The sequence below is a fragment of the Lepidothrix coronata genome, unplaced genomic scaffold (assembly GCF_001604755.1).
Source record: "Lepidothrix coronata isolate B3197 unplaced genomic scaffold, Lepidothrix_coronata-1.0 Scaffold15, whole genome shotgun sequence".
Classification (NCBI taxonomy): Eukaryota; Metazoa; Chordata; class Aves; order Passeriformes; family Pipridae; genus Lepidothrix; species Lepidothrix coronata.
Genome location: NW_016690195.1, coordinates 1,429,178 through 1,456,971, shown reverse-complemented (window position 1 = coordinate 1,456,971; position 27,794 = coordinate 1,429,178). Strand labels below are relative to the sequence as shown.

Genomic DNA, 27,794 nt, shown 5'->3' with positions numbered 1-27,794 from the left:
ACAAACAAGCACATGCCTAGGGGGGACAGAATAAAGTAACTGGTCTCCCGATGATGAATAGCATTAACTTGCTTTGGCTTGCCAAGTCAGTAAGCAGTGTGAATTTAATGGCAATTAGCCCAGATCAAAGTTGAAGTACCATGAACAAAGTAGGTAAAACTGACAATATCAAAGAAGGGAAGCCTATCATGAGTGACTGAAAAAAAATTACTTAGATTTATTTATAATGTTTGGAGCTGTTAATGAAAAAGGACAGATCCTTACAAAATGTTTATTTTCAAAACAGTATTACCGATTAAGCAGATTTCTAGGAGACTGATTTCATGGGTAAATTGGCCAAAAAGTGAAGTAAACTATTCTGTAATAGCTCCCACTGTGGACACACTGCTCAGAATGATATTTTCTCAAGAAATTAAACTCTGAGTTAAAGTCAAGCATTCTCCCTCCTACCCAGCAAACAATTTATCAGGCATTCAAAGCAACAGAAAAAGTTCACAGACAGAGGCAGTTCAGAAGCAGAAGAGGAGAGAGTTCATGTGTTTTACGTGCAGTAGGCTTTAGGCATTATTAATATAAAATATTCCTCTCATTAAATCTACATGTCTTAATTAAGACTGACATTAAAAAGCTATAAATTTAAAATATACATGAATGATCTGGAAAAAAACAGCTTTGGATCTTTTATTTGTTTTTTTACTGCTTAAGGAGACCTCTACTTCCACGTAATATTAGCAGGAATTAAATCCCTATTTCAAATATTAAATGTTTACAAAACCTACAGCATGCTAATACTTAATATTTAAACTACTATCACTATAAAATTGCAGGCTTCATGTAATACCTTCCAACTAAGAGTAATTCCCATATAATTTTGCATGGATTGGTAACACGTATTTTTGAAGATGAAATGATACACAGAGAAGTTAAATAATTAGCCAGAACCAGTAAGTTAATAGAAGAAATTGCAATTAACAGAAGATTGCTTCTTTCTATTGTAATCACTAGCCCATTCTTTTAACATAGGTAAAATAATAAATAACTAAATCAAGTTGCATTCTGTTTGAATTAAATGTATTAAAGCTAGGCACAGAGAAATGGTCCACTATAATAAAGAGCAATGTATTTTTGACCTTAAGCTGAAGGGTAAAGACCCAGCAGTTCTTCAGCAATTAATCAGTGAGGTTTATGAGAGATTTGCCTGAGCAAGGACTAAGTTTCTCAGAAGATCAAAGATAACTGGTGTTACACTCTGCCCTAACCAGACCCAGATTCACACTTTCCATTACTTATTTACATTGATCTTATGACTATTTTTATAGATCCATCAGAATAAGTGTGCTTTTACTCTTTTATTAATATTTGTTTAATTAAGTTAATTAATTACAGGTTAACTGAAATGTTGTACAAAAGACCTCACGCAGCTTTCAAAGTGTAGGCTGAATCTAATCCTTTTTTTTCTTTTAACTAGCAGTAAGGATAAAGTCAATAAATTGTCAATTAATAACATACTTGCTTTGATGGCTCTTCAGTAATTTACTTTCATACCACTTCATAAATTTCTTAGGAAAACTTCTGGGATCACTGATACAGTACCTCTGCCCTGGGAAAATTTCGTTTAAATCTGCTCTACTGCCATAAAAACCAATAAGACTAACTGGCTGATAATCCTCCCACACTACACTGTTTAGGTATATGCACTCAAGCAGCAAAAGTTTAATTTGTTCCACTAATGGCACAGAAAACTACTCAAACTTATTCACCATATAAAATTGAACTTCAGTCTGCTACTTTTTGTTATTCCTTAGGCAGAAAATTCAAGCTATTGGATGCTTTGAAACTCAGACTATTTTATCTTTTCCTTGATCCAAAGCATAACAATAATAATGGACACTATCAGTAACTAAATATTAAACTGCACTTCACAGAAGAAACACAGTAAAAAGCCTTAGAAAAGTCTGAATATTATTTGCATTGGCACACTGACATGCAAGGCACATTCTATTGTTCTAAGTAGGTGTAACATTACTCTTAAACTACTAAAATCAGCCATGCTTGCTGCCTTGGACATATTTCAAACTGCCATACAATAGCTTTTGTTTAGAATTTCTAGTGGGATAACACATAGTTTATTAGGTAGAGCAGATAATGTTTGGAACATAATTTAATTTATAAAACCACATTACGAATTTAGTAAAGAAGCCATATGATGCTAAAAACCCTGATTTTCTCTAAAGTTGTATTGATAGCACTGATACTGATTAAATAAACCAAAAGATCTATTATGTATAAGATGATTTGGCACACAAAGTTCATTTAAAAGTGTTGTAGGTGTCAAATATTCATGACAGGCCAAGGCCAGGTAGACTTCCTAAAATAACTATTATATCATGAGATATTTTAGTATTATCCTATCTTATGAAGGAAAAACTACTGGGAAGTAACAGGAAAAATTCACTTCATACATATACTGATATATATATATATATATGCGCACACACTACATTTTCTCTCCCACTATACATTAAGGAGAGTTTGTCTGCATTTCCCTATAAAAAGGTCAATTGCATTGCACTGGTACTGACAGCAACTAGGCAAAATCTGTCAAAAAACAAGTGTTTGGCAGGCATTTTTCCTAGTGTATGAAGAATCAACTGGAGATTTTCCAAAGGGACTGAGTTATGGATAAAGCAAATAAAGAAACTGTCCTCCTGTTCCACTAGTAATCCTCTGGGAAACAAGAGCATCTAGAGCTAAAAAGATTTATATTTTCCCTCAAGTTGTAGCTCTCTGACATATTTATAGGGCTAGGTCAAACAATGCACTGTGGATTACAGCATCATTTTTCTAAGCTTTCCTCTCAGATCTCAACAGTACTCAGAGAATCTTATTCACAGATACAATGAGAATAGGTATTTTGTTCTCTCCTTACATTTATATATATGTGTATATACATGTACAGCTAAACACGAAAATATTTAGGAAAATTATGCCAGCATCTGGTAAATAATTATATATTTCTACTGTTTTCAACCGTAATTAAGAAATTGACTCTGGCTATTCCAAATTCTAATTGTAGTATTCCAAGTTTAGAAATGAAGGGTAGGAAGAGGGTTTTATCTCTTAAGAAAACAAACAGAATTCTCTGGAAAAAGAAAATTAGTAGGATTGCAAGCGGGGTTTGTTTCACATTTTTACTAATTAATTTTTTAATTTGTTACATTGTTTCTACTTCTCTGAAGCAGCACCAGTAGGAAGGCTTTTATGTTCCAGTGCAGTTGGGAGTCATGACCTGTAAGGTGTGAACTTCAAAACAACTACCCACAAAGGCTAGGTCCAAGGCTTGGGAACACACAAACAGCAGTCCCCCACGCTGGCTGCTATGCTATGAGCCAATAACCACCCCTTGCAAGAGCATTAAGAAACATGCAGATGTACCTCTATTAGACAGTCCCTTGCCCCATGTCGATAAGCATGGCAGGAACTCAGATGTTGCTTTATTTCTTCAAAGCCAGGTCCAAAATGCTGCTGTAACTGATTCTCTGCTACACTGGCTCCCAATATAGCAGCATTCATTTGCAAGTGTTTCACTATGGGGGGACCTCACAGAAAATGAATGAAAAACATCTTGTTCCCTTAGCATTACCTCATGCTACTTTTGTGCAAGTATGCTTCTTAATTACTAATTTCTGTGCTCTTAAAAACAAGTGTTCTGGAGTAACGTAATTGAGTTAATTCACATCTCAATACAGAGAAACCATTTATTGGAGTTAGCTGAGCTGCTGCCATTTGAGAAGGGGTGAAAACCTGCAGCAGGTCAATCCAAATACAGCCGAGCCGGTCAAGGCTACAAAGGTTAGTGCATCCTTCCTGCAAATATCCCTCCATCGTACTCTTGGAGTAGTCCAACAGAGTACCTCAGTGGAAAAGAGCAATGCAAATCACTCCAATATGTCCCAATTTTTCACAACAGCGTAAGATAAATACTATCCTCCCTGGTTATATACAATCATGGAATCGTTTTAGTTTGGAAAAGGATTAACCAGGCACTACCAATCTTAGCACTAAACCATGTCCCCTAACGCCACACCTACATCCCCACCTGGGATAATGACTCAGTCACTTCCTGGGCAGTCTATTCCAAAGCCTGACCACGCTTTCGGTGAAGAAATTTTTCCTAATATCCAACTGAAACCTCCCCTGGCACAACTTGAAGCCATTTCCTGTTGCCCTATCACTTGTTACTTATCAGAAGAGACAAACCCCCACCTTGCTACAACCTCCTTTGATGGAGTGGTAGAGAGTGACAATGTCCCCCCTGAGCCTCCTCTTCTCCAGGCTAAACACCCCCAGCTCCCTCAGCCGCTCCTCATGGGACTTACTCTCTAGACCCTTCACCAGCCTCATTGCCCTTCCCTGGACTCACTCCTCAATGTGTTTGTTGTAGTGAAGGGCCCAGAACTGGACACAGCTGTGTCAAGAAGTTAACTTCCATACACTCCAGGAACCTGTAGGCTGTTTCCTCTCCGATGTATTGTATTTCAGCAGACATCTGGTAAGTTGAAGTCCCCCAGGACAAGGGCCAGTGACTGTGAAACTTCTCCCAGCTGCTTACAGAATATTTCATTTGCCTCTTCATCTCGGCTGGGAGGTCTATAGCACACTCCCACCCTGATACCTGCCTTGTTGGCCGGCCCCCTGATTTTTAAAATAATTCACCCATCACCATCATTAAGGTCTAAACTATCAAAACACTCTCTAACATCCAGGGCTACTCCAACACCTCTCCTTATCCTGCCTTATCCCTTGTGAAGAGTTTATAGCCATCCATTGCAGCACTCCAGATGTGCAAGTCATCCCACCATGTTTCCATGATGGCAACTACGTCATAGTTATGCTGCACAATGGCTTCCAGATTCTGTTTGTTGCCCATGCTGTGTGCATTGGTGTAGATGCAATTCAGTTGGGCTACTGATCCTTCCGCCTTTTGGGGGTGACGAGCCCTAATTCCTATGAGACCGTTCTCAGGTGCTTCCATGATTTCTAAAAATTCAATAACCCTTATGTCTTTGCTGCTGTAGGATGTCCATCCCCTATCTCCAGTGAGATGACAGACCAAAGGATCTTGTTGGCACACTATCCCTCAGACAACAGTGTGCTGGCCCCAGGCTTATCTGTAGCAAGCCTGGTTTTATTCCTTCCCCCTTCAAATCTAATTTAAAGTTCTTTGAATGAGTCCTGCTAACTCCTGTGCAAAAAGTAATCTTGAAGAGCTACATCCAATAACTTTAGTAGGGCTGCCTTGGAAAAATGTAACTGAAGATGTTAATCATTATATTTCTACCTTTAAGGTGGATTATTCTTGCCTCTCAGTTTTCCCAATATAAGGAAGGAAGGCACAATCTCGGAGTTTGTGGCTTAATCTGCTGTCATTGTGTAGAAAACACCTGCTCCTTCCATCACAATTTGACTAATTCCTGAATGATCCTTTATTAAGCATCCCTGCAGTCTCATCAGCTGCTGTAAGATGATTATAAGTATCCCTGGGTAGGTACAACACAGACATTATTGTCTATCTCCCAAGTGCAACACAACGATCACACTGCTCTTACAGATATTCCAACATGCAAAACTGGATGTTCCTGCTCTCACTTCACTTGTCGTAGGAACATGTACAATTCCTGCAGTAAATGAAGAGGTGTTACTTCTGCATTGTTGATTTGGGAATTGTGAGGATACTTGAAACACATATGGCACTTCTTATCAAAAACCTCTGTTTCAAATGTAATGGGATCCACACCCTTTGGTATTGTGCTGGCATTTGAAGAAAAATTGAACAGTTAATTTACTGTATGTAATTTCAAAGAAAACATGATATCAAGCTGTGAAGACAAGGAACCTGGCAATGCCATCATCTGCAAAAGACTGTGTAAGCTGAAACACCCCAATAGTGCAAAGAGACATACATTCATTTAATACATGGCTTTTACCAGCTATTATACTATTACATTCTTAATGAGCACAAAGGCAGCATTTTTGAAACTGCTACCCATACATGGGCTTATTTTGATATTTTATGCATCTCTAGGATTACTATTCCCTCATTACAAGCACAACAAAAGTTAGAGAAAAATCTATTTGCTTCTACAAAGCAAATAAGGTCTTCAAATAAAGTTGGAATAAACTGTGCAATAAAAGTATGCAAAAAGTAGAGAAACATTCTGTTTCTTTAGTCCCAAATGTTCCAATGGCTCTAGAAAACAAAGTCTTTAACCAAGGATGCAATGACTAAAATAACACTAACCTTGGTTAGCAATTAAATGATCACACCTTGCTTCAGACTAAAAACGTAGAAAACAGCTAGTAGCTGACATCTCACTTCAACATTTTACAGCTGCTCTAAAGCAAATACTTTAGACATTTGAATGCATGCATGCATGCATCTTATTTTCCCAGGATTTCAAAGTCCACATCCAGGCTGCTGCTCAGCCATTATAAATGAGTAATTCAAGTAGGGCATGACTGCTTCTTGTATTAACTTGATAAAGATGTTTCAGTCAGAGTGCATCAACAGTTGTGTTAAGTCATCCCTTTCACAGGCTTAAACTTACTCTGTGTTATGTTACCAGTGAAGGATAACTTCAAATTATTAAAAAAGTCTTTCTACTAAATATAATTAGTATTATGATTATTATCTTTTATTACACCCATTTTCAAAACTCAGAAATATAAATATATCTTAATTATTTCCTGTTTTTTTAATTAAAAATAATTTAATCAACTGATTGTAACGTGCATTAAAGTTTCATTTCATTAGTTTAGACATGCAAGTGCTTAAAGAACTGATATGTGCACTTTAAAATACAAATCTCTTTTTAGAAAATTCCATCATACTGAAAATTATTTTGCATCCGTAAGATTTTTCAAAAGTAGGCTTTGCTTTAAAACTGCAATTTTAATATAATAGGTTCAGTTTAAGCTTATCATTTAATAATTAATTTATTATCAAACGTATGAAACAACTATTTTACAATAATTTTAATGTCTGAACAATATTAATTCAAGACTTTGGGTAAAGCATCTTTCAAATACTACAAAGAAATATTGAACATATTTAATTTTCTCGTATGAATCTTCAGGTCACAACCTGCGAGAGAAGATTTGCTCAATACTGAATTTTTCTTCTCTTATCACACCAGGGACATGACAAGAGAGCTCAAAATTACAGAAGAGAACCCATACTCTCATTTCATAAATTTATTTCCACTGAATAGATGACCAAACATGAACATAGTTACACTAGAAATAAAATGTATATATGTCACCCATAGTCCAGTGCCTTAAAGTTGTACTTCACCAACTTTTAAACAAACTGGACACCTGATGGATTATGTCTTATGCCATAGAGAAATACAGAAAAGAATAATATCCAGAGGTGGTGATCCATCACGTGTTCTCCACAACCCTGCTCACTAATGTTGAGCTGTATATTGTATTTAATAATTCATTAGATTCAACCAGATCTTCTCTTATTTTTCCAATGAGTATTGTTTCTATTTACAAAGTTTCCACTATTTTCCCCACTTTGAGGAGGAAGAATACCTATGATAGCCAGTTCTAATATTATACTTAATATTGTATTTACATAATGTTTCTGTATGGTTTAAGTGGTTTTATTCCAAAAATAAAGAGAAAAAAGGCACTTTTGAGGGCCGGAGGAGATGGCAAGAGGCAGTCAGCCTTTTACTTACTCAGATTATCATTCTGATACATATTATTAATCTTCAGAGAGTACTTTACTTTCATTTATGGTTTGTATCATATTACTAGAACATGGTCTTTTTTTTCACTGGAATGATCAGTTATCAACACCGAAATTCAAAAGGACATAGCTCAAACTCAGTCTGACTCCTTTCACGTCCACCTTCCCACTGGCAGTGGGCTACTTTTCCAGGATTTCTGGACATGAAGCATTATAGTCAAAGATACTTCTTCAGCTTAGCACAGATCCCAGATGAGCAGACCAGGAAGCTGTACAGTGACAGACAATGCACACAGGTTAAAAGTGGAAGAGCTGGTCAATGCAGGTAAACTCTTACTGTAAGAGTTGAAATGTTTGGAACTCCCCATTCCTTCAATTCTCAATATCAGTGAACCCATTCACTGCATAACCATGAAATGTTCTCCCAAGGTCAGATAGTAGAATAATTTGCTATTCTGCAAATACATGGTTTTCTAAATCTCTTGGAGGGTAAATGACTTTCTTTTTCCAGATCCATCTACTTCACCTTGGAAAGACATCAGGAATTAGGAAAACACTCAGGAAAGCAAGACTTTGCACTATTAAGCTGTGCTGCAAATGGAGCTCAGTATCAACAATTAGCAACAGAAATGTGTTTAGATGGAAACTTGGGAGTCAGGTCAGCAAATACTTTGCTCCACCAAATGTTTGTCTTGACTGAACCAGCTGCAAGATCAGGCGAGCACCTAGAATCTTCTCTTTAAGACAGGACTTCTGAAAAACAAATCAGGCTTTTTTCATTTTCAAAATGCCTTTCCCTCTACTGAAGAGTGTAAATCAGATTAAAATTAAGAATTAAAAATATTTAGGTATTTAATTAAACTATATATCCACTCTAATCCTATCACTGCATTTCTCAAATAGATTTAGCTCTCCACGTGATACTGAGAATGTCAGGATAACCTCAAATATACAGCATTTGTGTTTGAAGTTGCTGTACTCAGAAATCTGTTATATAGAGGTATCCAACATTAAAGGCTCAAATTATGTATGTAGGCTAATTTTAGCTATTAAATAAAACTGAAAAGTTACACAGTGCACTGTTTTCCCCATATCAAGTACTTCTGCCACCTTACACAAGTGCATATACAAGTATCTTGCACATATTAGTTCTATTTCAGTGCACAGGTAACATGAAATCAGCTCATAAAGCACAGAAGTGATTAAGTGGTCTAAAGGTTACAAGTGAATAACAGTTCTGCAGTACTCCTTCTACATGGTTTGCAGGTTTCTGATAACAACAGAGATTGACCTCAAGAAGTTTCATAGCACACGAAAAAAACCCCAGAACTAATTTAAATGACCTAAAAGATCATCTGCCTGTTCAAAATCATTTTCAGTTTGGTCAGCTACAGGAGGATGTCCTAGCTTGGGGATCATCAGAGGGGTTATCTAGATAAATTAAAATTAAAATACCACTAAAATTCTAACCTACTTTGTCTAATCCTGGCTGTGAACTGTTGTTTTCTACAGAAAACTAACTACTCAGTCCCTTAGTAACGACCCAACTTTAATTGGTGACCACAACTGGCTTTTTGTAACGTGATAGGAAGGAACTTCTGGACAGTAATGTTTGGGTAGAACAGGACAATGTAGTTGAACATTCACTCTAACTGCATCCTAAACCATAAAAATGAGACTGTTAGTACATTTGTATTATAACCAGAACACTGTAATATTGGGAGTGACTTGTAGCTTCTTTTTAACCTGCTACAGGGCAGAATCATGAAAATTACTGAAAAAAACCCTAGATTTAGAAACAAATACATATATATTTAGATCATAACTTCTGCACTAAGATACTCCATTTAGCACTGTTTTTCATCAAATGTGCTATATTTCAGTAAAATGTTATTTAACTACTTGTTAGTAATTCGAAAACAACAGAAGCTGACCTAGTAAAAATATATTTAACCACCAAGAGTCTATTGATTTTCAGTGGTATCTATTTAGCATCTCATTACAAAAAAAACCCTCAATCTTATATGAATCATTTACATAACTAAAGAGGTAGTGAGAGCAACATAATTCAATTATAAAACCTGGAAACAGTTTAAACACTATTTGAAAATAAACAGTTACAGTCCCTTATGCCCATGTCTGGGAAGCATCCAAATGGAAGTTAAAAATCCCATGGCATTTTTTCAAACTGGGAGGGAGCTATCCCAATATGCTGGCCAACATATATTTTCTCAATTAAAAACAGATTTCAGTGTCCAAAGCTATATGTCAGCAATTGCTGAGAGCCTGTACCTGCCACATTTTCAGAACATTCCAAACCATCAATAAGTATCTAGTCACCTTGCTGAATAAGGATTTTCCAGATGCCAGGGGTGGAAAAGGTGAATGCATTTTCATAAATACATGAAATACAGATACATTAGCCTACTCTGTTATGAAAATAGAAATCATCATTTGAACCCACATGGATATTTTTTTTTCACTAACAGAAGGGCTAAATAGGACTTTGGTGGCCATATGGAACACTTTGATACTGCCAGACTGTAAAGTCAACAGGAGTCCTGTGGAACACACATACACACACACAAAATAAAGGTAGCAGAAATAATTTATCATCTGCCATTCCCTAACTTCTACATATTTAATGAGTTAAAAGTTTTAAAAAGAAAAGGCTTTTCAACAACTTTTTTTTAGTTATTTTTACAGAATTTTCTAGGTTATAAGCTGTTTAAAGAGAAGGCTGGGAGATTGCCCTTATGTAGTTTAAAGCCTGTATTGACTGTACTACCCTCCACTCAGAGGGTAGTTCAGAACTTCAGTTGCCAATACTGAAGCTCAAAGTCCTGTCCCAAGAACTACAATATCATTTACACTATCTACAGGCAGAACACTGTTGTCCTCGGTTAAAAGAGCAAGTCAGACAATGACTTTTTAAAGAAAAAGTTATAATATCAGAGGAGACCCAGGCTTTCCAATTCCCTCAGTCAACAGATTTTCCAGTGCAATGTCTAAGGTTCCTGCTATTTGGAGTTGAGTCGCCATCTTCATTGTCCAAGTTTGGTTCTTATTTTGCCCTATTACCAAACTCTTAAGTGATACTATTAAGAAAAAGAAACAGGAAAAAGGCAAAAGTACTTCTTTGACTAAAAGTATTACTCAACTTTCACAGTGCAGCTGACCAGTACATCTCAAAGTCAGTCAGGATTGAAAGAAAAACAAAAATATTTTCAGGGAACTTTACTCTACAATCTCATCATCATGTCAGGGCTTCGCGAACGAAGATTTGGGAAGGCTCTATCCACATTTGTTACAGGCACGCTGGTGGCTTTTGAGGCCAATACGAGATAGACATGTCCGATTGCAACTATACAATCTAACTTCCTAACAACTGACAAGACAGTGTCGTTTTTTCTGTCTCTCTTTTTTTTAATCAATTTTTAAAGTACCATTTTACAAAACTCAGAATCCTACTCAGTCACATTTTCAGAATTGTAGAATGAATACATGTACTGCTGAAGGATTTATGGCATATTGAGACAAACTGACCACAACGCAAGCAGAGAGATGAAAACACCTCTTCCCCCAAGGGGATTTGCAGAATTACTTGAGGGAAAGTTGAACAAGCTGGCTTATTCCTGCATTGTGCAATTACCTTTCTATAACAAGAACTTACTGCCAGTTGCCAGATTTATGCAACTCACTGGAAATAGTCTTAATCTAGTTAGCATAGTATAGTTTGTCCCTCTCTTGTGCTACTCCCATGGACATGAAATTTACCATTGGAGCCAGCAGAGGAACAGACTGCACTTGAGGACAATTTACTTCCCTCTTAGAATAAGAACTAAATGCTGGATCTTTGTAAGACAGTAGATGCAGACGTGATTCAAGTCTGGAAAAATATTTTATATTTAACTTGGCTATAGTGCACAGCATACTGAGTTGGGAGGGTAGTGGCTAAGGATGGAGCAAACACAGAGCTGGTAAAAAAAAAAAAATAAAAAAATGCTTTTACTTTCTCAGATAGGTATTAACTAACTTGGCATTGGTAAATATCGATTACCAACTTGCTCTTCCCCACACCATTCGCCCACCCTGAACTGGTCAGCAGTACCACCATCTGCTGCCCTTCTTTGAACTGTGGATAAAGTTAAGTTCTCCAACATCGTGTGTGCTACAATCAACTAATCTAAAAATCATGAGAGAGAAAGGGAGGGAGAAATTGCATTGCCATGAAATACTTTTGCCCACAAGTTCTATCAAAGACAAAACTTCTAAATTTAGCCTCACACTTCAGGCAGTTGAACTGTTATTTTTAATCAAATTTCAAAATATAGGATATTACCAGAAAATTTCTTCTAAAAATGTTTACTTAATTGAATTTAAATCCACTCTACTCAAAAATGAGACTACATGAATACTGTGTTTTCAGTAACTTATACTATTAGTATTCATATTTTTCCAAGGCAAAATATGAGAATAAGCCAGATTTTGAAAGCAATTAAGAGGATACAAATGTTGTGCACTGCAAGAGCACAGTTCTCAAAAGACCAGAGTCCTGGCAACTATCATAATCCTTTTGAAATTGTGCATATTAAGATTAAAGATCACTTTGTTCCTCTATTCCCACAGCTAGTTGGTATGGTAAAAAGATCAGTCTCCTAGTTTTATATGCAACATCTTTAACATTTGCTCTCCTTTCTGTGCATGTGATTAAATGTAACATTTTGAAATCCCAAAGTTCTGAGAAAAACATAAATCCTTGTCCACAGCTGCTGTTTGACTCTGGAAACACATGCATTTTCTTTTCAAGCATCTACCATCAAAAAATCCCAAAGGACTTGAACTGGAGAACACCTGCATCTCTTCATTTAGTTCCAATAACAGAGCCTAAACTTCAAAATTACAAAAATAGATGCTGTGTTCAGCTGCAGTTACATTCTGCCCCTAATTCCCGTGAACAAAAATGCTAAGAGCATGAAATCATTCAGGCAAGCTCTGTCATCGAGAGGATAAGATTTTTTGCACCAGAAGCCCAGTGGGAACTTGATAGAAAACTGGCAACAATTACAGATAAAGTACATAGTGAAATCCTCAGGGAGAGAAAAGGAAATGTAATAAGATAGATGGGTATAATTTTTACACATTTATGTCCAAACCACAAATGTGAATTGTCTTTAATTACTCCAATATAGTAGGCATTTTTATTCGTTCATTGTGTTAAAACTTCCAAGATACTTCAAATTAGTCTATGAATTCTCTTTTACAAGTTTTTTTTTCTTTAAAATTTATTTACTTTTACAAGTATTCATTTAAATTTGAACCGAGGACTTAAAAAATATTGTTCCAGCTTCAAAATCCAGACTTTGTAGTATCCCAAGTCCAAGCAGGCAAAACTAAATAAAAAAATATGTCAATGACAGGCTTTTTTAACTGCAAAAACTGGAAGTTGGGGGCATATGTAGATTTATATGCATAAAACCAAACATATGTAAAAATCTCTCACCTCCTTTCAAGTAGGTTCTAACACATAAAAATCACCTGGTTTATAATAAGAAAAAAAGTTTATGTCCCTACTTTTACGACAATTTTTTCGTATTTGAAGATATGATTTCTTCAGATATTTTTTCCCTTGTTGGAGAAGGGGGTGAATGGAGTGATCTTATCTATATTATAAAATATTGACAGAGGAGAAAAAAAATCCAAAAGTTTTTGGACGTTTGAGGAACTTATCACTTAAACATGAAATACCAACTTTTATAAGATTGAATATTTGCTCTTCGGTCTTCATGCAGCTTTGACAAACCAGAAAAGCCTCCCCAGTCTTGCTATACTCCACAGCATAACAGGAATACAGGTGATACAGTACTTCTCTTTACTCTCTTATTTCACTGCTGCATTACTGAATATTTAAGCTGATGTCAAAGAAAACTTTATTAATTGTATTTTTTTTTTAGTTCCTCTTGATTTATATGTAATAAAGCTGTCCATACACTGGCTGTGCATGCACTCCCAATTATTCAACATGGCAAACCAAATAGAGCGTAATCAGCTCACCCCATCTATTCAACAGCTGGTCATAATTAAATACTAACACCAGCATTCATTTTGAAATCTCCCTCTTCTCTCAAAGGCCAGGTGAAACAAACAAGGTCTGCAGCTTGCTCCAGGGTTAATAAAGCCACGGTTATTTCAGAGAAAGAGTAAGAAGACCTCCCCAAGCCCTGGAGTAATGGAATAATCTCCTCTCTTGTATTTATTTTAGATGCTGCAGTTTAAAGACTGGGTAGCATATCAATTGGTTTTTACAATTATGAACAGAGATACCAGGGACAGCTTTTCATACAACAAAATAGCCAAAATTAACATCAGAACTCAGACTTGTATTTAAGGATTAAACAAAATCATGTTTACGTTCTTTGTCCCTAAATACTTCCCTCAAATTTTAAATATATCCTCAGGGATATATATATATATATATATACAGGTAAGCAGTAAAAGGAATTTGCACAACATCCTGATCACCCTGGATCATATGATTTAAGTGTATACAAGACAGTATACAGTTGCTGACTCAACAAAGAAAGGAGGAGGAATAGTCCCCTGCCTGTTCCCAAGGTAAATATGCCCTGATTTATTCAAGAAAACCATTGCCATTTGCACAATCTGCTCCTTAGCATTTTATATCCAAACAGGTGCTTTGATTTTTGACCAAGTTGTTTTCTAGTCAACTTAATAAATTAATTAGTCCAAACTCCTATTCCAGACAACATTTTTAGGAAAAATTTCACAAACAGCACAATGTCAGTACTGCACAATCACCTTCAGTAGTACAGCTCTAAACCCTTGTATTCCTGAGGCATGAGTTTTTGCTGTGAAATTATCCAGTATAGCTTTTTGAACTCCCAGAAGTGACTGTAACTGACAGCAAAAGCATTTTTATGCTCTCAAAGCACCTCCTGTTTTCCCTACATGTAATTTTCACAGTCATAACAAAAAGAATAGTGATATCTCCTGTATTAAATTGCCCAGCTTCTTCAGCAAGTGTATTTGAAAGCAAAAGCTTTTAACTCCCTGATCCTTTGTATAGAACCTGAAATAACTGAAACATTAATGTTTCCTGGTTTAATTTATGTTTAAAAGAAAAATCATTTGCAGCATGCCACTCTTCCTGTTGACTGGGACCAAAGTTTAGCAAATCAGTCAGCTTTTCCCCCTCATTTGTCACCAGACACAGGTGCCACCTTACAGATCTAGAGGAGCAGAGCTAGAGTCTGAACATGCATGTTAGCGAATGTCATTGAGTACATGGGATCAATACAACTTTCCTGAGACACTGAATGGGTGGGTGATGTGTCCAGTAAATTTTCAACTCTAAGATCTTCACATTTGTAATGCATCCCCATTCATCTACAATACAGGTACCACAGACACTACTAGTCTATTACAAAACCTATGTTCTGCCTCTCAGAGTCCCTGCATGTAAGTCTGCCAGCACTACATTTGTCAGTGCCTTAATTCTCATTGGCACCTCCTGTCACAACCTATCAAGGTCTCTCCACTATCTAATTAGACTATTCATAATACTGACGAGCTAAAATGTACCCTGTGACCTATAACAAAAGCAGTCATTCTACAGTATAGGTAGGTATCCACAGATCCTTTAAAATGTAGTTAATATTCTAAGACAAAAATCAGAAAATTTAACTGAAAAAGGCAAGAAATGCAACAATTAACAATAGCAATAAATATTGTTATTATGAACATTTAAAAGGTATTTAAGAGAGACAACAGGTGCAAGAGATTTTAACTTCTGTTTCAAAATGGATCTGAGTAATTCAGACACTGTTGAATCATGAACTGCTTTTTGGCAATGTTTTAGGGGCAGGAACTGAAGATAATTATTACAAAAACACTGCTGTAATCATTTCCAACATGATGCTCTCCAAGAAACATACAAGTACAGTTACTGAAAAAATAACCTAACAACTGCTGCAGTGCACAGTGCTTACAAATATTTACTCTGCATAAGAATCAAGTGTTGCTTACATATGCTCATAAAAATTACAATGACGGTAATAAATTCACTGTTACTTTTCAGACTAATGACATTCAACAACCATTACAGATGAAAAAAATAGAGAAAAAAGCACACTGTTCAAGTTATGTCTGTGTTTCATAATATTGGGTCAGCTAATTCTTTTGCTTTCCTTAACCTTGATACTTTTGGGGTTTGCTTCCCCCCCCCAATTTGATTCCATTGATTAGCGTGGCAACAGAATAAGCTTTGAAAAACACGAAAGCATGATTTGGAAGAAGCACCATACTGACAGCAAAACCTATTTCCATGTATATTTCACAAACCATATGAGAGTTATTTTAAATAACTTTAGACACATTTCAAAATGGTCAGTGTTGCTTAGACTAATGTTTTCTTTAAAGATCACTTGAAACCATAAGAATGTCAGGTAAAAGAATTTATGCCCACAAAGTCAACAACACCCTTAAATTTATCCAAGCAACTCTCCAAAATTATTAACTTCTCATCTAAATCCACCATAACACCAAATTTGATGAGGTCAGATGTGTGCCCTGTAGCACTTTAAAAATATTTTTTTTATTTTTAACAAATTTTATGATAAACAAATTCTTAATAATAAATTATGCTGCAAATTTATAAGAATCATTTTGAATTCGGTATGTCAACTTCTGTATAAGAAGCTCAACCAGGAAGAAAGACTAGAGCTAATATTTTCAACATGGATCCTGCTCCCCCCTCCCCCACAACCTCCAAGTTTACAAAAGTTTCCATATAAATAATTAAAAGGCAACCAAAGTCAATGAAGCATTCCTTATTGAAGAAGACATACATCAAAATGCAGCTCTTACTTGTTTTATCTCACAGTGAGCTAAAGTTATAATGTGTGCAGTATGTGTAAAAGATACTTTGACATTTGGCACATTTTATATCAAGTCCCTCTTTTGAAAATTACATTGGATCGGAAAAATGTGATGTGATATCAGCTTAACAAGAGTTTTGCACTTACCAGAATTATGGCAGTAGTCCATATACTGTGGAATTTGGATTGTAAAGGCTACCAAATCTGGAGCTAAAAGAGATTCTGGCTTTCTACTCTCATTGAGCCATTTACTGCTGTGTAAGTCTCTGGTGTCAGAAGGTCCTTGAATTAAAGGAATCAGCTTCTCTTTTCCACCATCACCTAAGATAAAGATTAGACTTCTTACAGCTTTTAGTATAACAAGATAAATTTTCAACACATAAACATTCACTAGTCCAAAGAGAACAGCTATTAACATTGTGAGAGAATTAAAAGAGGAAATTGAAAGAGCAGTGTCATATAAACTACTGAACAACTTAATGTTTATCCTGTAAATGCCTTGACATCCAGGAGGATTTCAAATAAAATAATCAATTATCTTTAAAACAGTAATTTCCTTTTACAATTTTTTATTAATAATATATTTAAATTGAGTTCATGGTAATGTTTAAATACAATAAATTTTTTATGTTCTTGATATTAGTTGCCTTTATATATGAAGGCATCATAGATGTTGATAAGTTCATGCATGCTTTTCAAGAAAAATTCTATTAAAGAAATAAAAACATAGTTACCACAAAGCCCTCTAAAACTTCACAAGCAAAATACATACTTGTATTCTTAATGGAAAATGAGACATTAAACAATCAACATGAAAATTATGCTAAGAATAAAGCCAAGTGCAACTATTCTCTGGTTTTCCCATTTCTTGAGTGCTTTTAGATTAATGTTTGTCTCCGCAGAAAAAAAAAATATTTTTGATTTAATGTAAAAATTGACTGTTCTGAGGCAAGGCTGGATCATCATGACACACTTAATAATAATAATAAAAAAAAACCAAAACAGAATACAAAAAACCCTCTCTGATTCATAGGAACAATGAGTAAATTCTTGTTTCAGTAACTCTCCTTGTAAAAAGCAAGGCCAATTCTCCTATACAGGCAATAAAGTTTTACATGGTCCAGCTGCACATACCTGGGGCTTTGGCACAAATTTTTATTGATCCCATGGTCCCAGAGGCACATTTGACCAATGATGTGCTGCAGTACTTCAATTCAACATTCTGGATTGAGCCCTCAAGAGTTGGCAGGGGATTCTTAGATTTCACACCTAATAAAAGAAAACTGCAAATGTACTAGCCTGTTGAATTTAAATATTTTTATATTCCTTCACCAAGGCATTTAAACTTAATTATATTTTAATTATCTACCTTAGATGTTCTTACAGCACTTTTGTTGTGATTCACAGTTTTTAAATGAAAGTGAGAGAACGCTGCGTATGGGCTTTTTAATACAAACAGTTATGCATGAAATATATATAGACACTGTGAGGAAAATACACAAGGCCACTTAGAAATTGGAATAACAAATAGGTATATATACACACATACACTTTTGTTTTCACTTTATAAGTGCCATGTCAACTATTCTCCACGTTTTTATTACGACCATTTCATTTCAGGATCTTAAAATGACTAAGTGTTTTCAGCTTTAAATTAGACAACAGCATTTTACTCAGTAGCAATGTAAAGCATTAAATCCATGCAGCTGAACAGTACAGAAGGCCAACAGCACACTTGCCATTTTTCAGAGGAAACTGGAGTTCAAACCTTGCCTTAGGTCACAAGTGGAAATAAGTTTTGGTGGTCTTTCCTCAGCGCCCATTTGTAAGCACCAGAAAACTACTACAGCACTTGGAAGAAATCGGTGCTATTGGCAGCCACTTCTGAAGAGCTGCTGAGAACCGCAGCAGAAGCAGCAGGGGATCTACAAGCCAGGACTGAGATATGTTGGCAGAGCTCAAGGGCAGGCCCCCAAAACAGCCCCAGAGCATAGGTGGAGGAAGCCAGCCCTCCTATTTTCTACAGCTCTGCCTATCAGAAAAAAACACATAAATTTACTTGCAAATTAGAAATAAATAGTTTCAACACCTGTAAGAAGTATGAGAGGAAAAACTAACAGAAGTTACCTTTTTTATGCTTTTTTCCCCTCTTGCAGAAGTGACTTGGAATTTGTCAGTTAAAATTGGCAAGCAGCTTGTTAATTATGCAAACATTAGTATAATTATGGAACCATTTCCTCGCATATGTGACATAGAATTTGTTCCAAAGTCCGTAATTATGCAAGGAAAGCATTATGGAATATTGGGTAAAAAATTAAAGCATTTTGATACATATTTCAAGATAGTTACACACATTAAAGAAACTTAAAATATTATCCACAGAATTAAATAATTAGTTTTTTGCAAAATATCTCAAAGACTTAACCAAAAGAAAAATCTTTAACATATATTAACTAGGGAAAAATCCTAAAAAAATTACAGGAAACAAAAAGTTCCAGATTAAACTTGGTAATTGTGCTTAGTGACTATTTCAGCTCCTAAACATTGAAGAGTATTTGGTAGTGCACATACAATCATTTAGCAAGCAGTCTTCTTGACATATATTTAAGCTTTTTTCTGGTAAGACATTAAAATAAATTTTGAATAAAAAGTACTTTCCAAGATGTGAAGAAAGAAGCAGCATATGAAGGGACACACAACACTTAGTAAAGCACAATGCTGTCTGCAAGTAGGTTCCACGTTCTATGCATACTTTCTTATCAAAATTGTCTTCAAGGTATGTCCAGCCTTTTCCTAATTTGTGATTCAGGAAGGCTTCAGGCTGAAAGAATGCTCACTGAAACCCATTTGTATGCCTTCCTTTACAACACTCCATTGGTTCTCAGTCTGAAAGATCAGGTTTAGTCTTGTGAATAGACCCTCGTTCCCATTCTTGCTCAGGGTAAGCCTCTTTTAAAGCTGAAAATCTTGTTTGATCTAAAGGATGGTTTCTGACACAACACATGAATTTGTCAAAAGCAGACAGGGTATCTGTAGGCATTTCTGCCTTCTCATACTTCCTATAAACTTGTGCAAATAGAGGTCATTGTTTTTAAAAAAATTAAAAAGAAAAAAAGAAGAAGAAAGAAGGAAAAAAAGAGGAAAAAAAGGAAAAGGAGAAAAAAATGTTTTCTCCATTTTCTGCCTAGTCCAAAACAAAGTTTATAAAATACTGTTAGTAGCAGCCAATATTACAATAAACCAAATGAAACTGAGTTCATATTTTGACCCCCATCTTTTAAGTCCTCTCAAAACTGGTAGCTTCTTGCTGTTTCCATCTTTCAGCAACTCTTTTTTGCCTGAAAATACAAGGTGGTATGTCTGATACATTTCGCTTCACTATGCAAGACTAAGTATTTTTAAAACTAAATAATTCCCATAATGGAGTCCACTTTTAGATGCACTACCCTGGACAACTTCTCTGCATTGAGCCTAAAATATTCCATGTTAGTTACATGCATAACTTATGTTCTGTTTTAGTATCCTATTTGAAAACAAGGAATGAAGTTTAACATGATTGTGTTCCCTATTTGTTTCTGGTTTTCTGTTCACTTCTATTCCCTCACCAAATAATTTCTGGATTCACTGAATTTCAGCAAGATATTACAGCATTATCAGAGACATTTATTTTCTACAATATTCATGAAAATGTAGGTACATTTGTCCTGTTAACGGACCAGTCATCATATTCATGACCACCAGCAAAGCATAGCTCAAAAGAGCCAGTGCACTGCTTTTCACCCAGCCAGCAGTTAGGGATGTAACTGCTGGGGAAGCTGGGAAAGCACATGAAGAAGTAACTGCAATAAGCAATTTTTTTCTGGAACATCTATTACAGGGATAGGATGAACACTTCCTCCATTGTTTTCAACTGCATGAAAACAAAATACAAAAATTAGGAAAAGACAGTATAATCATGCCCCTCCTTTTCTACTACATTGCTTTGACGTCAAACGGCAACCAGCTTTCAGCTTTAACACCTGATAACCACCACACAAAACAGTAATCAAGGAGAAGTTGCAAGAAAAAAAGAATTTTTCTCAAGTTTCACAGCTCTGGACTGAAGGATACTCAGAAAACACATTTATTAATTACTTAAATCCTATTCAGAGTCTACAGTAAAGAGCTTAAGATACCTAACAAGACTTTCATCACAAAGACAAAAATCACCTGAACCTAACGTGATTTCCCTTGCCAATGTACAAGTACCTTTTTCAAAGCACAGAAAGTTTAAAGACTGTTGGTGAACCATTTATAATTAGTAGGTTTAATATAGGAGCACATTTTCTTCAGTCTCTGAAAATTTTTGGAAATTATGAATCATCCCTCATAAATTTGTCAAATTGGCAAGCTGCTCTATAGAGAAGAAAGAAGCCTTGTTTCCTCCCTACACCTCTGACTATCTGTACTTTCCTACCCTGTAACTATAGTTCTTCCCAAATATTCTCCTTTATTATTTCTTTCATCATAATAATATCATCATAAAATCAAATTCTCAACAATTTTAAACATAATTAAATATTCCTTAAACACCTATTTCAGCAAACAAATGTTTAAGTGAGCAAAGACTAGGGCTGCCTTCCCTCCCCTCAATGTTTATTAACTTTTTAGAAGTAGTGCCATTTCAAGGGATTGATTGAGCAGGAAGATGTTCAAACTCCTAGATAAGAAATGCTTTATGCCTTCAAGTACTAACTCAAATTTAGTATGGAGACAAACATACCAACATTTTAATTTAGACATTGAGCATGAATTTGAAGAGGAACTAGGAAAACCAAATCTATCACTGCCAACAGCAACATTATGCAAATTCAACGTCCTGCACATGAAGCGTGAGAAAGGCTTATTCCCAAGAGACTAGAATTTGTACTGTCTTCACTCTTCGGAAAACACCACTGCGATTTACTTGACTTGGTTGCTCAGTGGAATCAAAACTGGAGAACGGGGCAGCCATGTTTATTTTTTAGTACAACTCACATTTTCTCCAATTAATTTAGTATTTTCATCAGGAACAGGGTAATTAAAGACTTTATGGAGAGTGAGAGAGTGAGAGTGAGAGAGAGATATACATATGCTTGTCTCCATTAAATACAACCCATTGCTGATTCCAGATAAAAATTACAATTTTCTAAATGTGCGATTTTTTTACTGGAAACATCTTGCCCATTGTAGAATGATTTGCAATACAAATCAAGTGTTTCCTTCCCAGTATAAATATAAATTTATATATAAAAATCTATATCCATTTATATAAATATATATAAAATATCGGTATATGTTTATATAAATATATATACACTGTGCTTATACTCGGGGATCAAACATAGCCTGTTTCACTTGATTCGGACACATCGAATAAAACACATCACCAAATATCTAGAAAGCCGTTCTTTCTGTACTGCAGAAGCCAAAAATAGGCAGAAAGGTTTTCTAACTTAAAATCTACTCAACCTTGACAATTTAAACCTTGTGCACAATAACCCTGAAGAGCCATTCTGTTCCAGAAACACAAACAGACGAGGAAGGCTCTCCTACACCTTCAATCAGACATTCACATCCTACTCCCAGCTTTTCTGATTATGGTCTGTTCCGTGTACATAACCTAGCCACACAGCTTGTCCTAAGTTCCTGCATTTCATGTCATTCTATGTCATCATCATCATCATCATCATGGCTAGGCTTAGTGAACGAAGATTTGGGGAGAATTCTATGTGCAAGCAGAGGGGAATCAAATACCTAAAGGCAGGTCACAACTGTGTCTTTATAGATCAGCCCAGGATTTCTGTTAACAAACCTATTAATGCTGAACAATCCTTTAATTTAAGACCTGTTTAAAAACATTACCCAATTAGTGATTTTACAAACGACCTACACATCTTCTGCCAATCTGTTAATGATAAGGTGAATTTGCAATGATTACCAGCAAACAAAGAGACAAAATCTAAACTGATCAATAACAAAAGACAAGAAACCAGCAAAAGAGGTATGTTACTGATCCTGAGGACAACAGTCAGGACTGTGCGCTGCCAAATCCCCAAAATACAATAAATAACTCTTTAGAAAAGTCATAAAAGAGAGAAGTTCAAAATATGAAATAGGAAATGAATAAGGCATGACTTAAACTTCTAGAAGCGACTCCACATGAATTGTCCCCCTATTTAGGTTATGGCCTCAGAAGGAAAAATTTCAATATTTAAAGCATTAAGTACCAATAAACTATGGCTTGGCAACATGCTATAATAAAAGACCATCACATACTTCTCAAAATGATGTAAAAGATCAGCAAACTCAGTAAAAAAATCAACCCATGAATAAAAGTAAGGAGCTATTAACCAAATGAAATAACATTTAGGCCTAAGTCTTACTGGAATCAAAACAAAAAATGTCAAATTATTTTCACAGAAACATATATTTAGGTTTTACATGACTAACACAAAAAAGCTAGTAAACAAATTGAAGCATTAGAAAAAACTCATTTTTCTCCCAATACCCATTTGTGTTCAGTCTCTGCTTAAGGAGTACATCAGTGAGAACTTCTGAAAGTCAGTACTGAACTTGGTTAGAGAGATGGCACCTCTGAGGAACTTGAAGATAAAACCAAACTTAATTCTTTCCTCCTTATAATAAGAATGTAACAGAAGCCAGAAAGACCAGCTCTAACTGGCACCAGTCCTACTTCTCACGTTCAAAGCATCAGAGGAGCATAAGCTTTCATATTCCTCAATGCAATAAAAGCAACGCAGCGGCATAGGAACTTATCTCTTTCAATCATTCTGCTTCCTCATACACATCACCTGAAGAGAATAAACTGGGAGTTTGTGTTTGGGGTCCCCCCCCTCTTTTTTTTAAACTGGAAAACAGAGAGAAAGAGATTTTTCTAAAATGTAGAAGCTAGGTTATAAATACTTCCTCAGTTTCTTTCATAGTAAAATTAAATCTTTGTGATGAACTTCCTCAAGCATCTTTACTGTGTTCACAATTGCACATTTTTAATCTATCACCATAGTCTACAGATCACATTTTGCAACCCTAACACAGACACTCACAGGCTAGTATTTTCTTTCTTCTTCAAAACAGTAATTCAGGCAGCTTATCTGAAGGAACTTCAAGGGACAGTTGTTCAGGGTTTTTTTCTAACTCAGCTTTATTTAGCATCACAATTCCTATTCTGATTATCATAGTTCCTTATTTTCTAGTAACTGTGTCAACCTGTTTTTAGTCTACATACATCTATTCTAAGAAATTATTGTTTCATCCTCACCCACTCCCAAGACTTAACACAGCAATAACAAAAGGATTACGGTAGACTTGTCTTGCCTCCAATGCATGGCAAACTAGACAGATTTTCTACTGTCTTAAGCTTCTTGTGCCACAGTTCCACACATAATAGAAATTTGTCCTAAAAAATAGCTCTGCTTTCATTTCTCTTCCACCATAGTATTAAAAGAAAAAGTAAATGTGTGAAAAGGTGAAATTCAGTGACAGTGTGAAATACTCTAAAAAAGGTCAAGCTGTTTTGCTCTTGGGCAACAGTGATAAAATACTTATCAATGTAAGTATCTACCATTCTCTTCATCAGAACATAAGCTGCAAAACCCACACATATGTGCACATACAGCAGAAATGAACCTCTTAACACAGTTCCAGTATTTTCACAGGCAGATTTCAGGGCCAAGCACACAGCCAGTCATACGCTGGTCTTCACCTTGGAGATCAATATCAAAATCTCTCTAACCGACCACTCTAATCCTCAAACTGTCTGTAAACTAAGGCTTCTCCATTGCCTGAACACTAAACCAGATGTAGGACTGCCATTATTAAAAGAGATTTACATATTGCAAAGTATTCCCCAACTTGCTAAATAACAGCAGCATTTCATCTACAGGGAGAATCACTTAAAACAAGCAAAACCATGTTGTTACATTCCTATTTCAAGACTCCCTACACAATGGCCTTCAAACAGTTCCCCATCTGCCTCAATCCAAAAGCCTCTTGATTTTTCTAAAGCCCTGCTTCAAATGGAGAGGTAAATAAGAAACCTGTGATTCAAAAACTGAAAACCAATATTGAAGAAACCATAGAACATTTGGAATAATATATTTAAGGCATTCAAGGTAAGAAACACCTTTGAATAATTCTTTAGTGATAATCTGTTTTAAGTGATTATCCAGTCAGGCAAAATAATGCTTTAATTTTGAATGCTCACAGAAGAGCTAAACAGCTACCACTGAAAATACAGCAGAGCTGGGACATGTTTCAGAACTCCCCTTACGCACTGTACTAAGGCTGGCCAGCAAACGTTCACAAACTTACAACCACAAACTATCAAAAGGACAAGGGCCATCCTGAAATATTATCAGTGCAGGGTACAGAAACAAAATCCATGCACAGAATCCCTGAATCACAGAATCATTTAGGTTGGAAAAGACCTTTAACATCATTGAGTCCAACTGCAAACCTAACACTGCCAAGTTCACCAAAAGATGTGATGGGATGACCAAACACCCTTCTCCAGGTGCTCTTTACAGCACAGCTGGAGGTGATGTCAGTGAAGATAACATCTTCACTAATTAACTAATTAACTAGGATTTTATCATTCTTCCCTTCTAGTAATACAGATATTTCCTTATAGACCTACCAAAACTCCCAGTGTGCTGTTTTCACCTGCAATGGTACTAACACTGACTGGAGCACAACTGGCCAGCAACTGGCAAGAGTTGCACACTGACTGCTAAGTTTCACGTGTGATTATTAACAAGTAATATTTATTTCAACTACTATTATGTACTATTTGATAAGTGTTTTCAGGACAGAAAAGACAGGGAGTGTGGTGATGGAAGCTGTGAACTTCACTAGGAGCAATCATTCTGTGAAAGAAATCTGCTGCAAAAACTGCACTGGAGTTGGCATAGGCACAAGAGCTGGTGCCTGAGGTGCTGTGAGAGCAGGGGAACAAGGTGGGAACAGCCCTGCCTCAGCAACTTGAGGGGAAAATCGTAGCAGCTCAAACAGTAGACCTGTGAGCGTGACATGGAGTGGCAAGCAGCTGGCCCTTGGAATCCCCCAAGTCAGGGGAGGCTAAGCCTGGGCAACATGGACAATCACCAATCTCTCTGCCATGAGCAACCTCAGTCTCGTCCCCCACTGCCAGACTTCTCCCACCCCTGACTGGTCTATGGCTCCTTTTGATCTAAAAAGCCAACATTTAGAAAAGGAATACTCCCATCTTTAAACATATATAATATTGCAAATAGCTCTAAAATCTTGGTGTGGAAAGTGTAGTTTTGGCCAACTTATTAACCTCATTATTGCTAACATTCAGGCTATTTAGGCATCAATAATTATAAGCGTACCTAACTGAAGCTATTATTTTAGATTTGGCAATACAACACTGGTGAGGACACAGGATTAAAGTGGCTTTAGTGCCACAGTTCCTGCTGTTGTAAACAGGGGTTCAGAAAAAGAAAAGGATCATTTTTTCTTTCTGCACAATTCAAAAGCTGCATTTCAGATACTGCTGTATCATTTGAGAAAAAATGGAAGAAGCCCAAGTTAATGTGTCAAAATAACTTGTCTTCCAAGAAAATGCAAAAAACCTATCGGTCTGGATTTCTAACTCTCAAAAAGCATGTCTTATCAATCCACATACCTATGCGTCGTCAGTAGACAAATGCTAAAAGTTACTTGGATGCAAATGCTTCCAGGATACAGATAAATAAGGACTTGAGAAACTTTCACCATTAAGTATTTGAAGTAAGATCCTGAAAAAAACAAAGACTGACAGAGGGACAGAGGAAAGGGCTCACAGATTCCACTCCCCGCACCACAGTCTTTGTTTGGAAGCATGCACTCACAATTGATTGCTTCCATCTCAGTTGTACATGCCCTTTCAAATACAGTAGTTTTGCTGTATTTGAGGATAATAATAGTTCATGCAAAATCTTAACATGTAAAATATATTAAAAGACTTTTTCTCATCAATATATGCTAATCTGATCACGAAAAACATGAACTGTGTTTTCTACCAAGTCTAGTTTGATTTCAATTGGCTTATCTTCAAACACACTAAGCATAAGTCTCATTATATCTTAGGCTCTGGAATACAGCCTTCATTTTATAAGTCTTTTAGTAAAAAGGAAGGTAGCAACTAAAGACAAACTTTCTAGGAAAGCAAATTGTAGGATGAAAGGACAAATTCTTAGATGAATCCTAGCTCATCCCAGATCTTATCACTTTCTGCTGCAGCTGTGGAGCTCTTTTCTCTAAGACGCATCTACTCAAATAAGCTATTTAGCAACTATAAAACTAATAAAGGTTTCCTAGGAGTTTGTATTACCCTTAAAATGCCTCATTCATCAGAACAAATGCAAACTCCATAGTGCTACGTAACATACCTACTATGCAAAAGACAAGAAGTGCCAGATCTTAGCTGGTTGTGAGCTTCCCTGTAACACACATGATACCCAGTCATCTGTTTGCTGTCAAACAGAATATCCAATGGCTGAAATCTGTCATAAGCTCAGTTGGAGATAACTGAATTAACAGGACAGCACAGTTATGGACCAGTAAAAAGGTTAACAAGTCGAGGATTCTAGAGGATGGACACAGTAATCTTTTAAGTGTAGAAACTGCAAAGGTCCATAAAAATTCAAAAGAAGGGCAGATGTGTTCAGAAACAGCATTATAAAAAAATAATTAAGAACATCTAAGGTGCAATCACTAACAGTTGATTTCCTGAGATGCCAGAGATAGTGGGAGAAGCAAAAGAGAACATTAACATCTTTCAGTTGGGAAGTGAAGAAAGCCAGCAGTCGCATGGTTAAAAGACGGAAAACAGAAGTTGCTGCTTCAACCACTGACTGTAAAGGAGTAGGCAATGGCAGGAAGACAGTAATTTAGACAAGGTGGATAAGTAAAAGATGACAGACATTATATGGAAAGATTAAAATACAGTATATCAGTATTACCTTGAACAATCTCTCCATGATTCTCCTTCTCAGAGAATACATGCTGCTTTAAAAACCAGAAAGATCTCAGGTTACCCTTTACATGTTGTTTTCCACGCACATAGATGACAAGATCTCACTGTCTTTAAAGAA

The 27,794-nt window shown here is 36.0% G+C and overlaps 1 protein-coding gene and 1 long non-coding RNA gene across 6 annotated transcripts in view; one reads left to right on the top strand and one right to left on the bottom strand.

Moving 5' to 3' along the window:
* Positions 1–27,794, bottom strand: part of VPS13B (vacuolar protein sorting 13 homolog B) — a 429,201-nt gene that overhangs the window by 281,327 nt on the left and 120,080 nt on the right. For all 5 annotated transcript variants that reach the window (XM_017806398.1, XM_017806401.1, XM_017806402.1 and 2 more), the window contains exons 18-19: positions 17,791–17,925; positions 16,804–16,977 (exon numbers count right to left, since the gene is read on the bottom strand). In XM_017806398.1, coding sequence (XP_017661887.1) covers positions 16,804–16,977; positions 17,791–17,925 — 309 coding nt within the window. The remainder of the gene's footprint in view (positions 1–16,803; positions 16,978–17,790; positions 17,926–27,794) is intronic.
* On the top strand, positions 4,934–8,524 carry LOC108493234. The gene is made up of 3 exons (XR_001873414.1): positions 4,934–5,025; positions 7,936–8,084; positions 8,271–8,524. It is a non-coding gene; the product is annotated as an uncharacterized LOC108493234 (long non-coding RNA).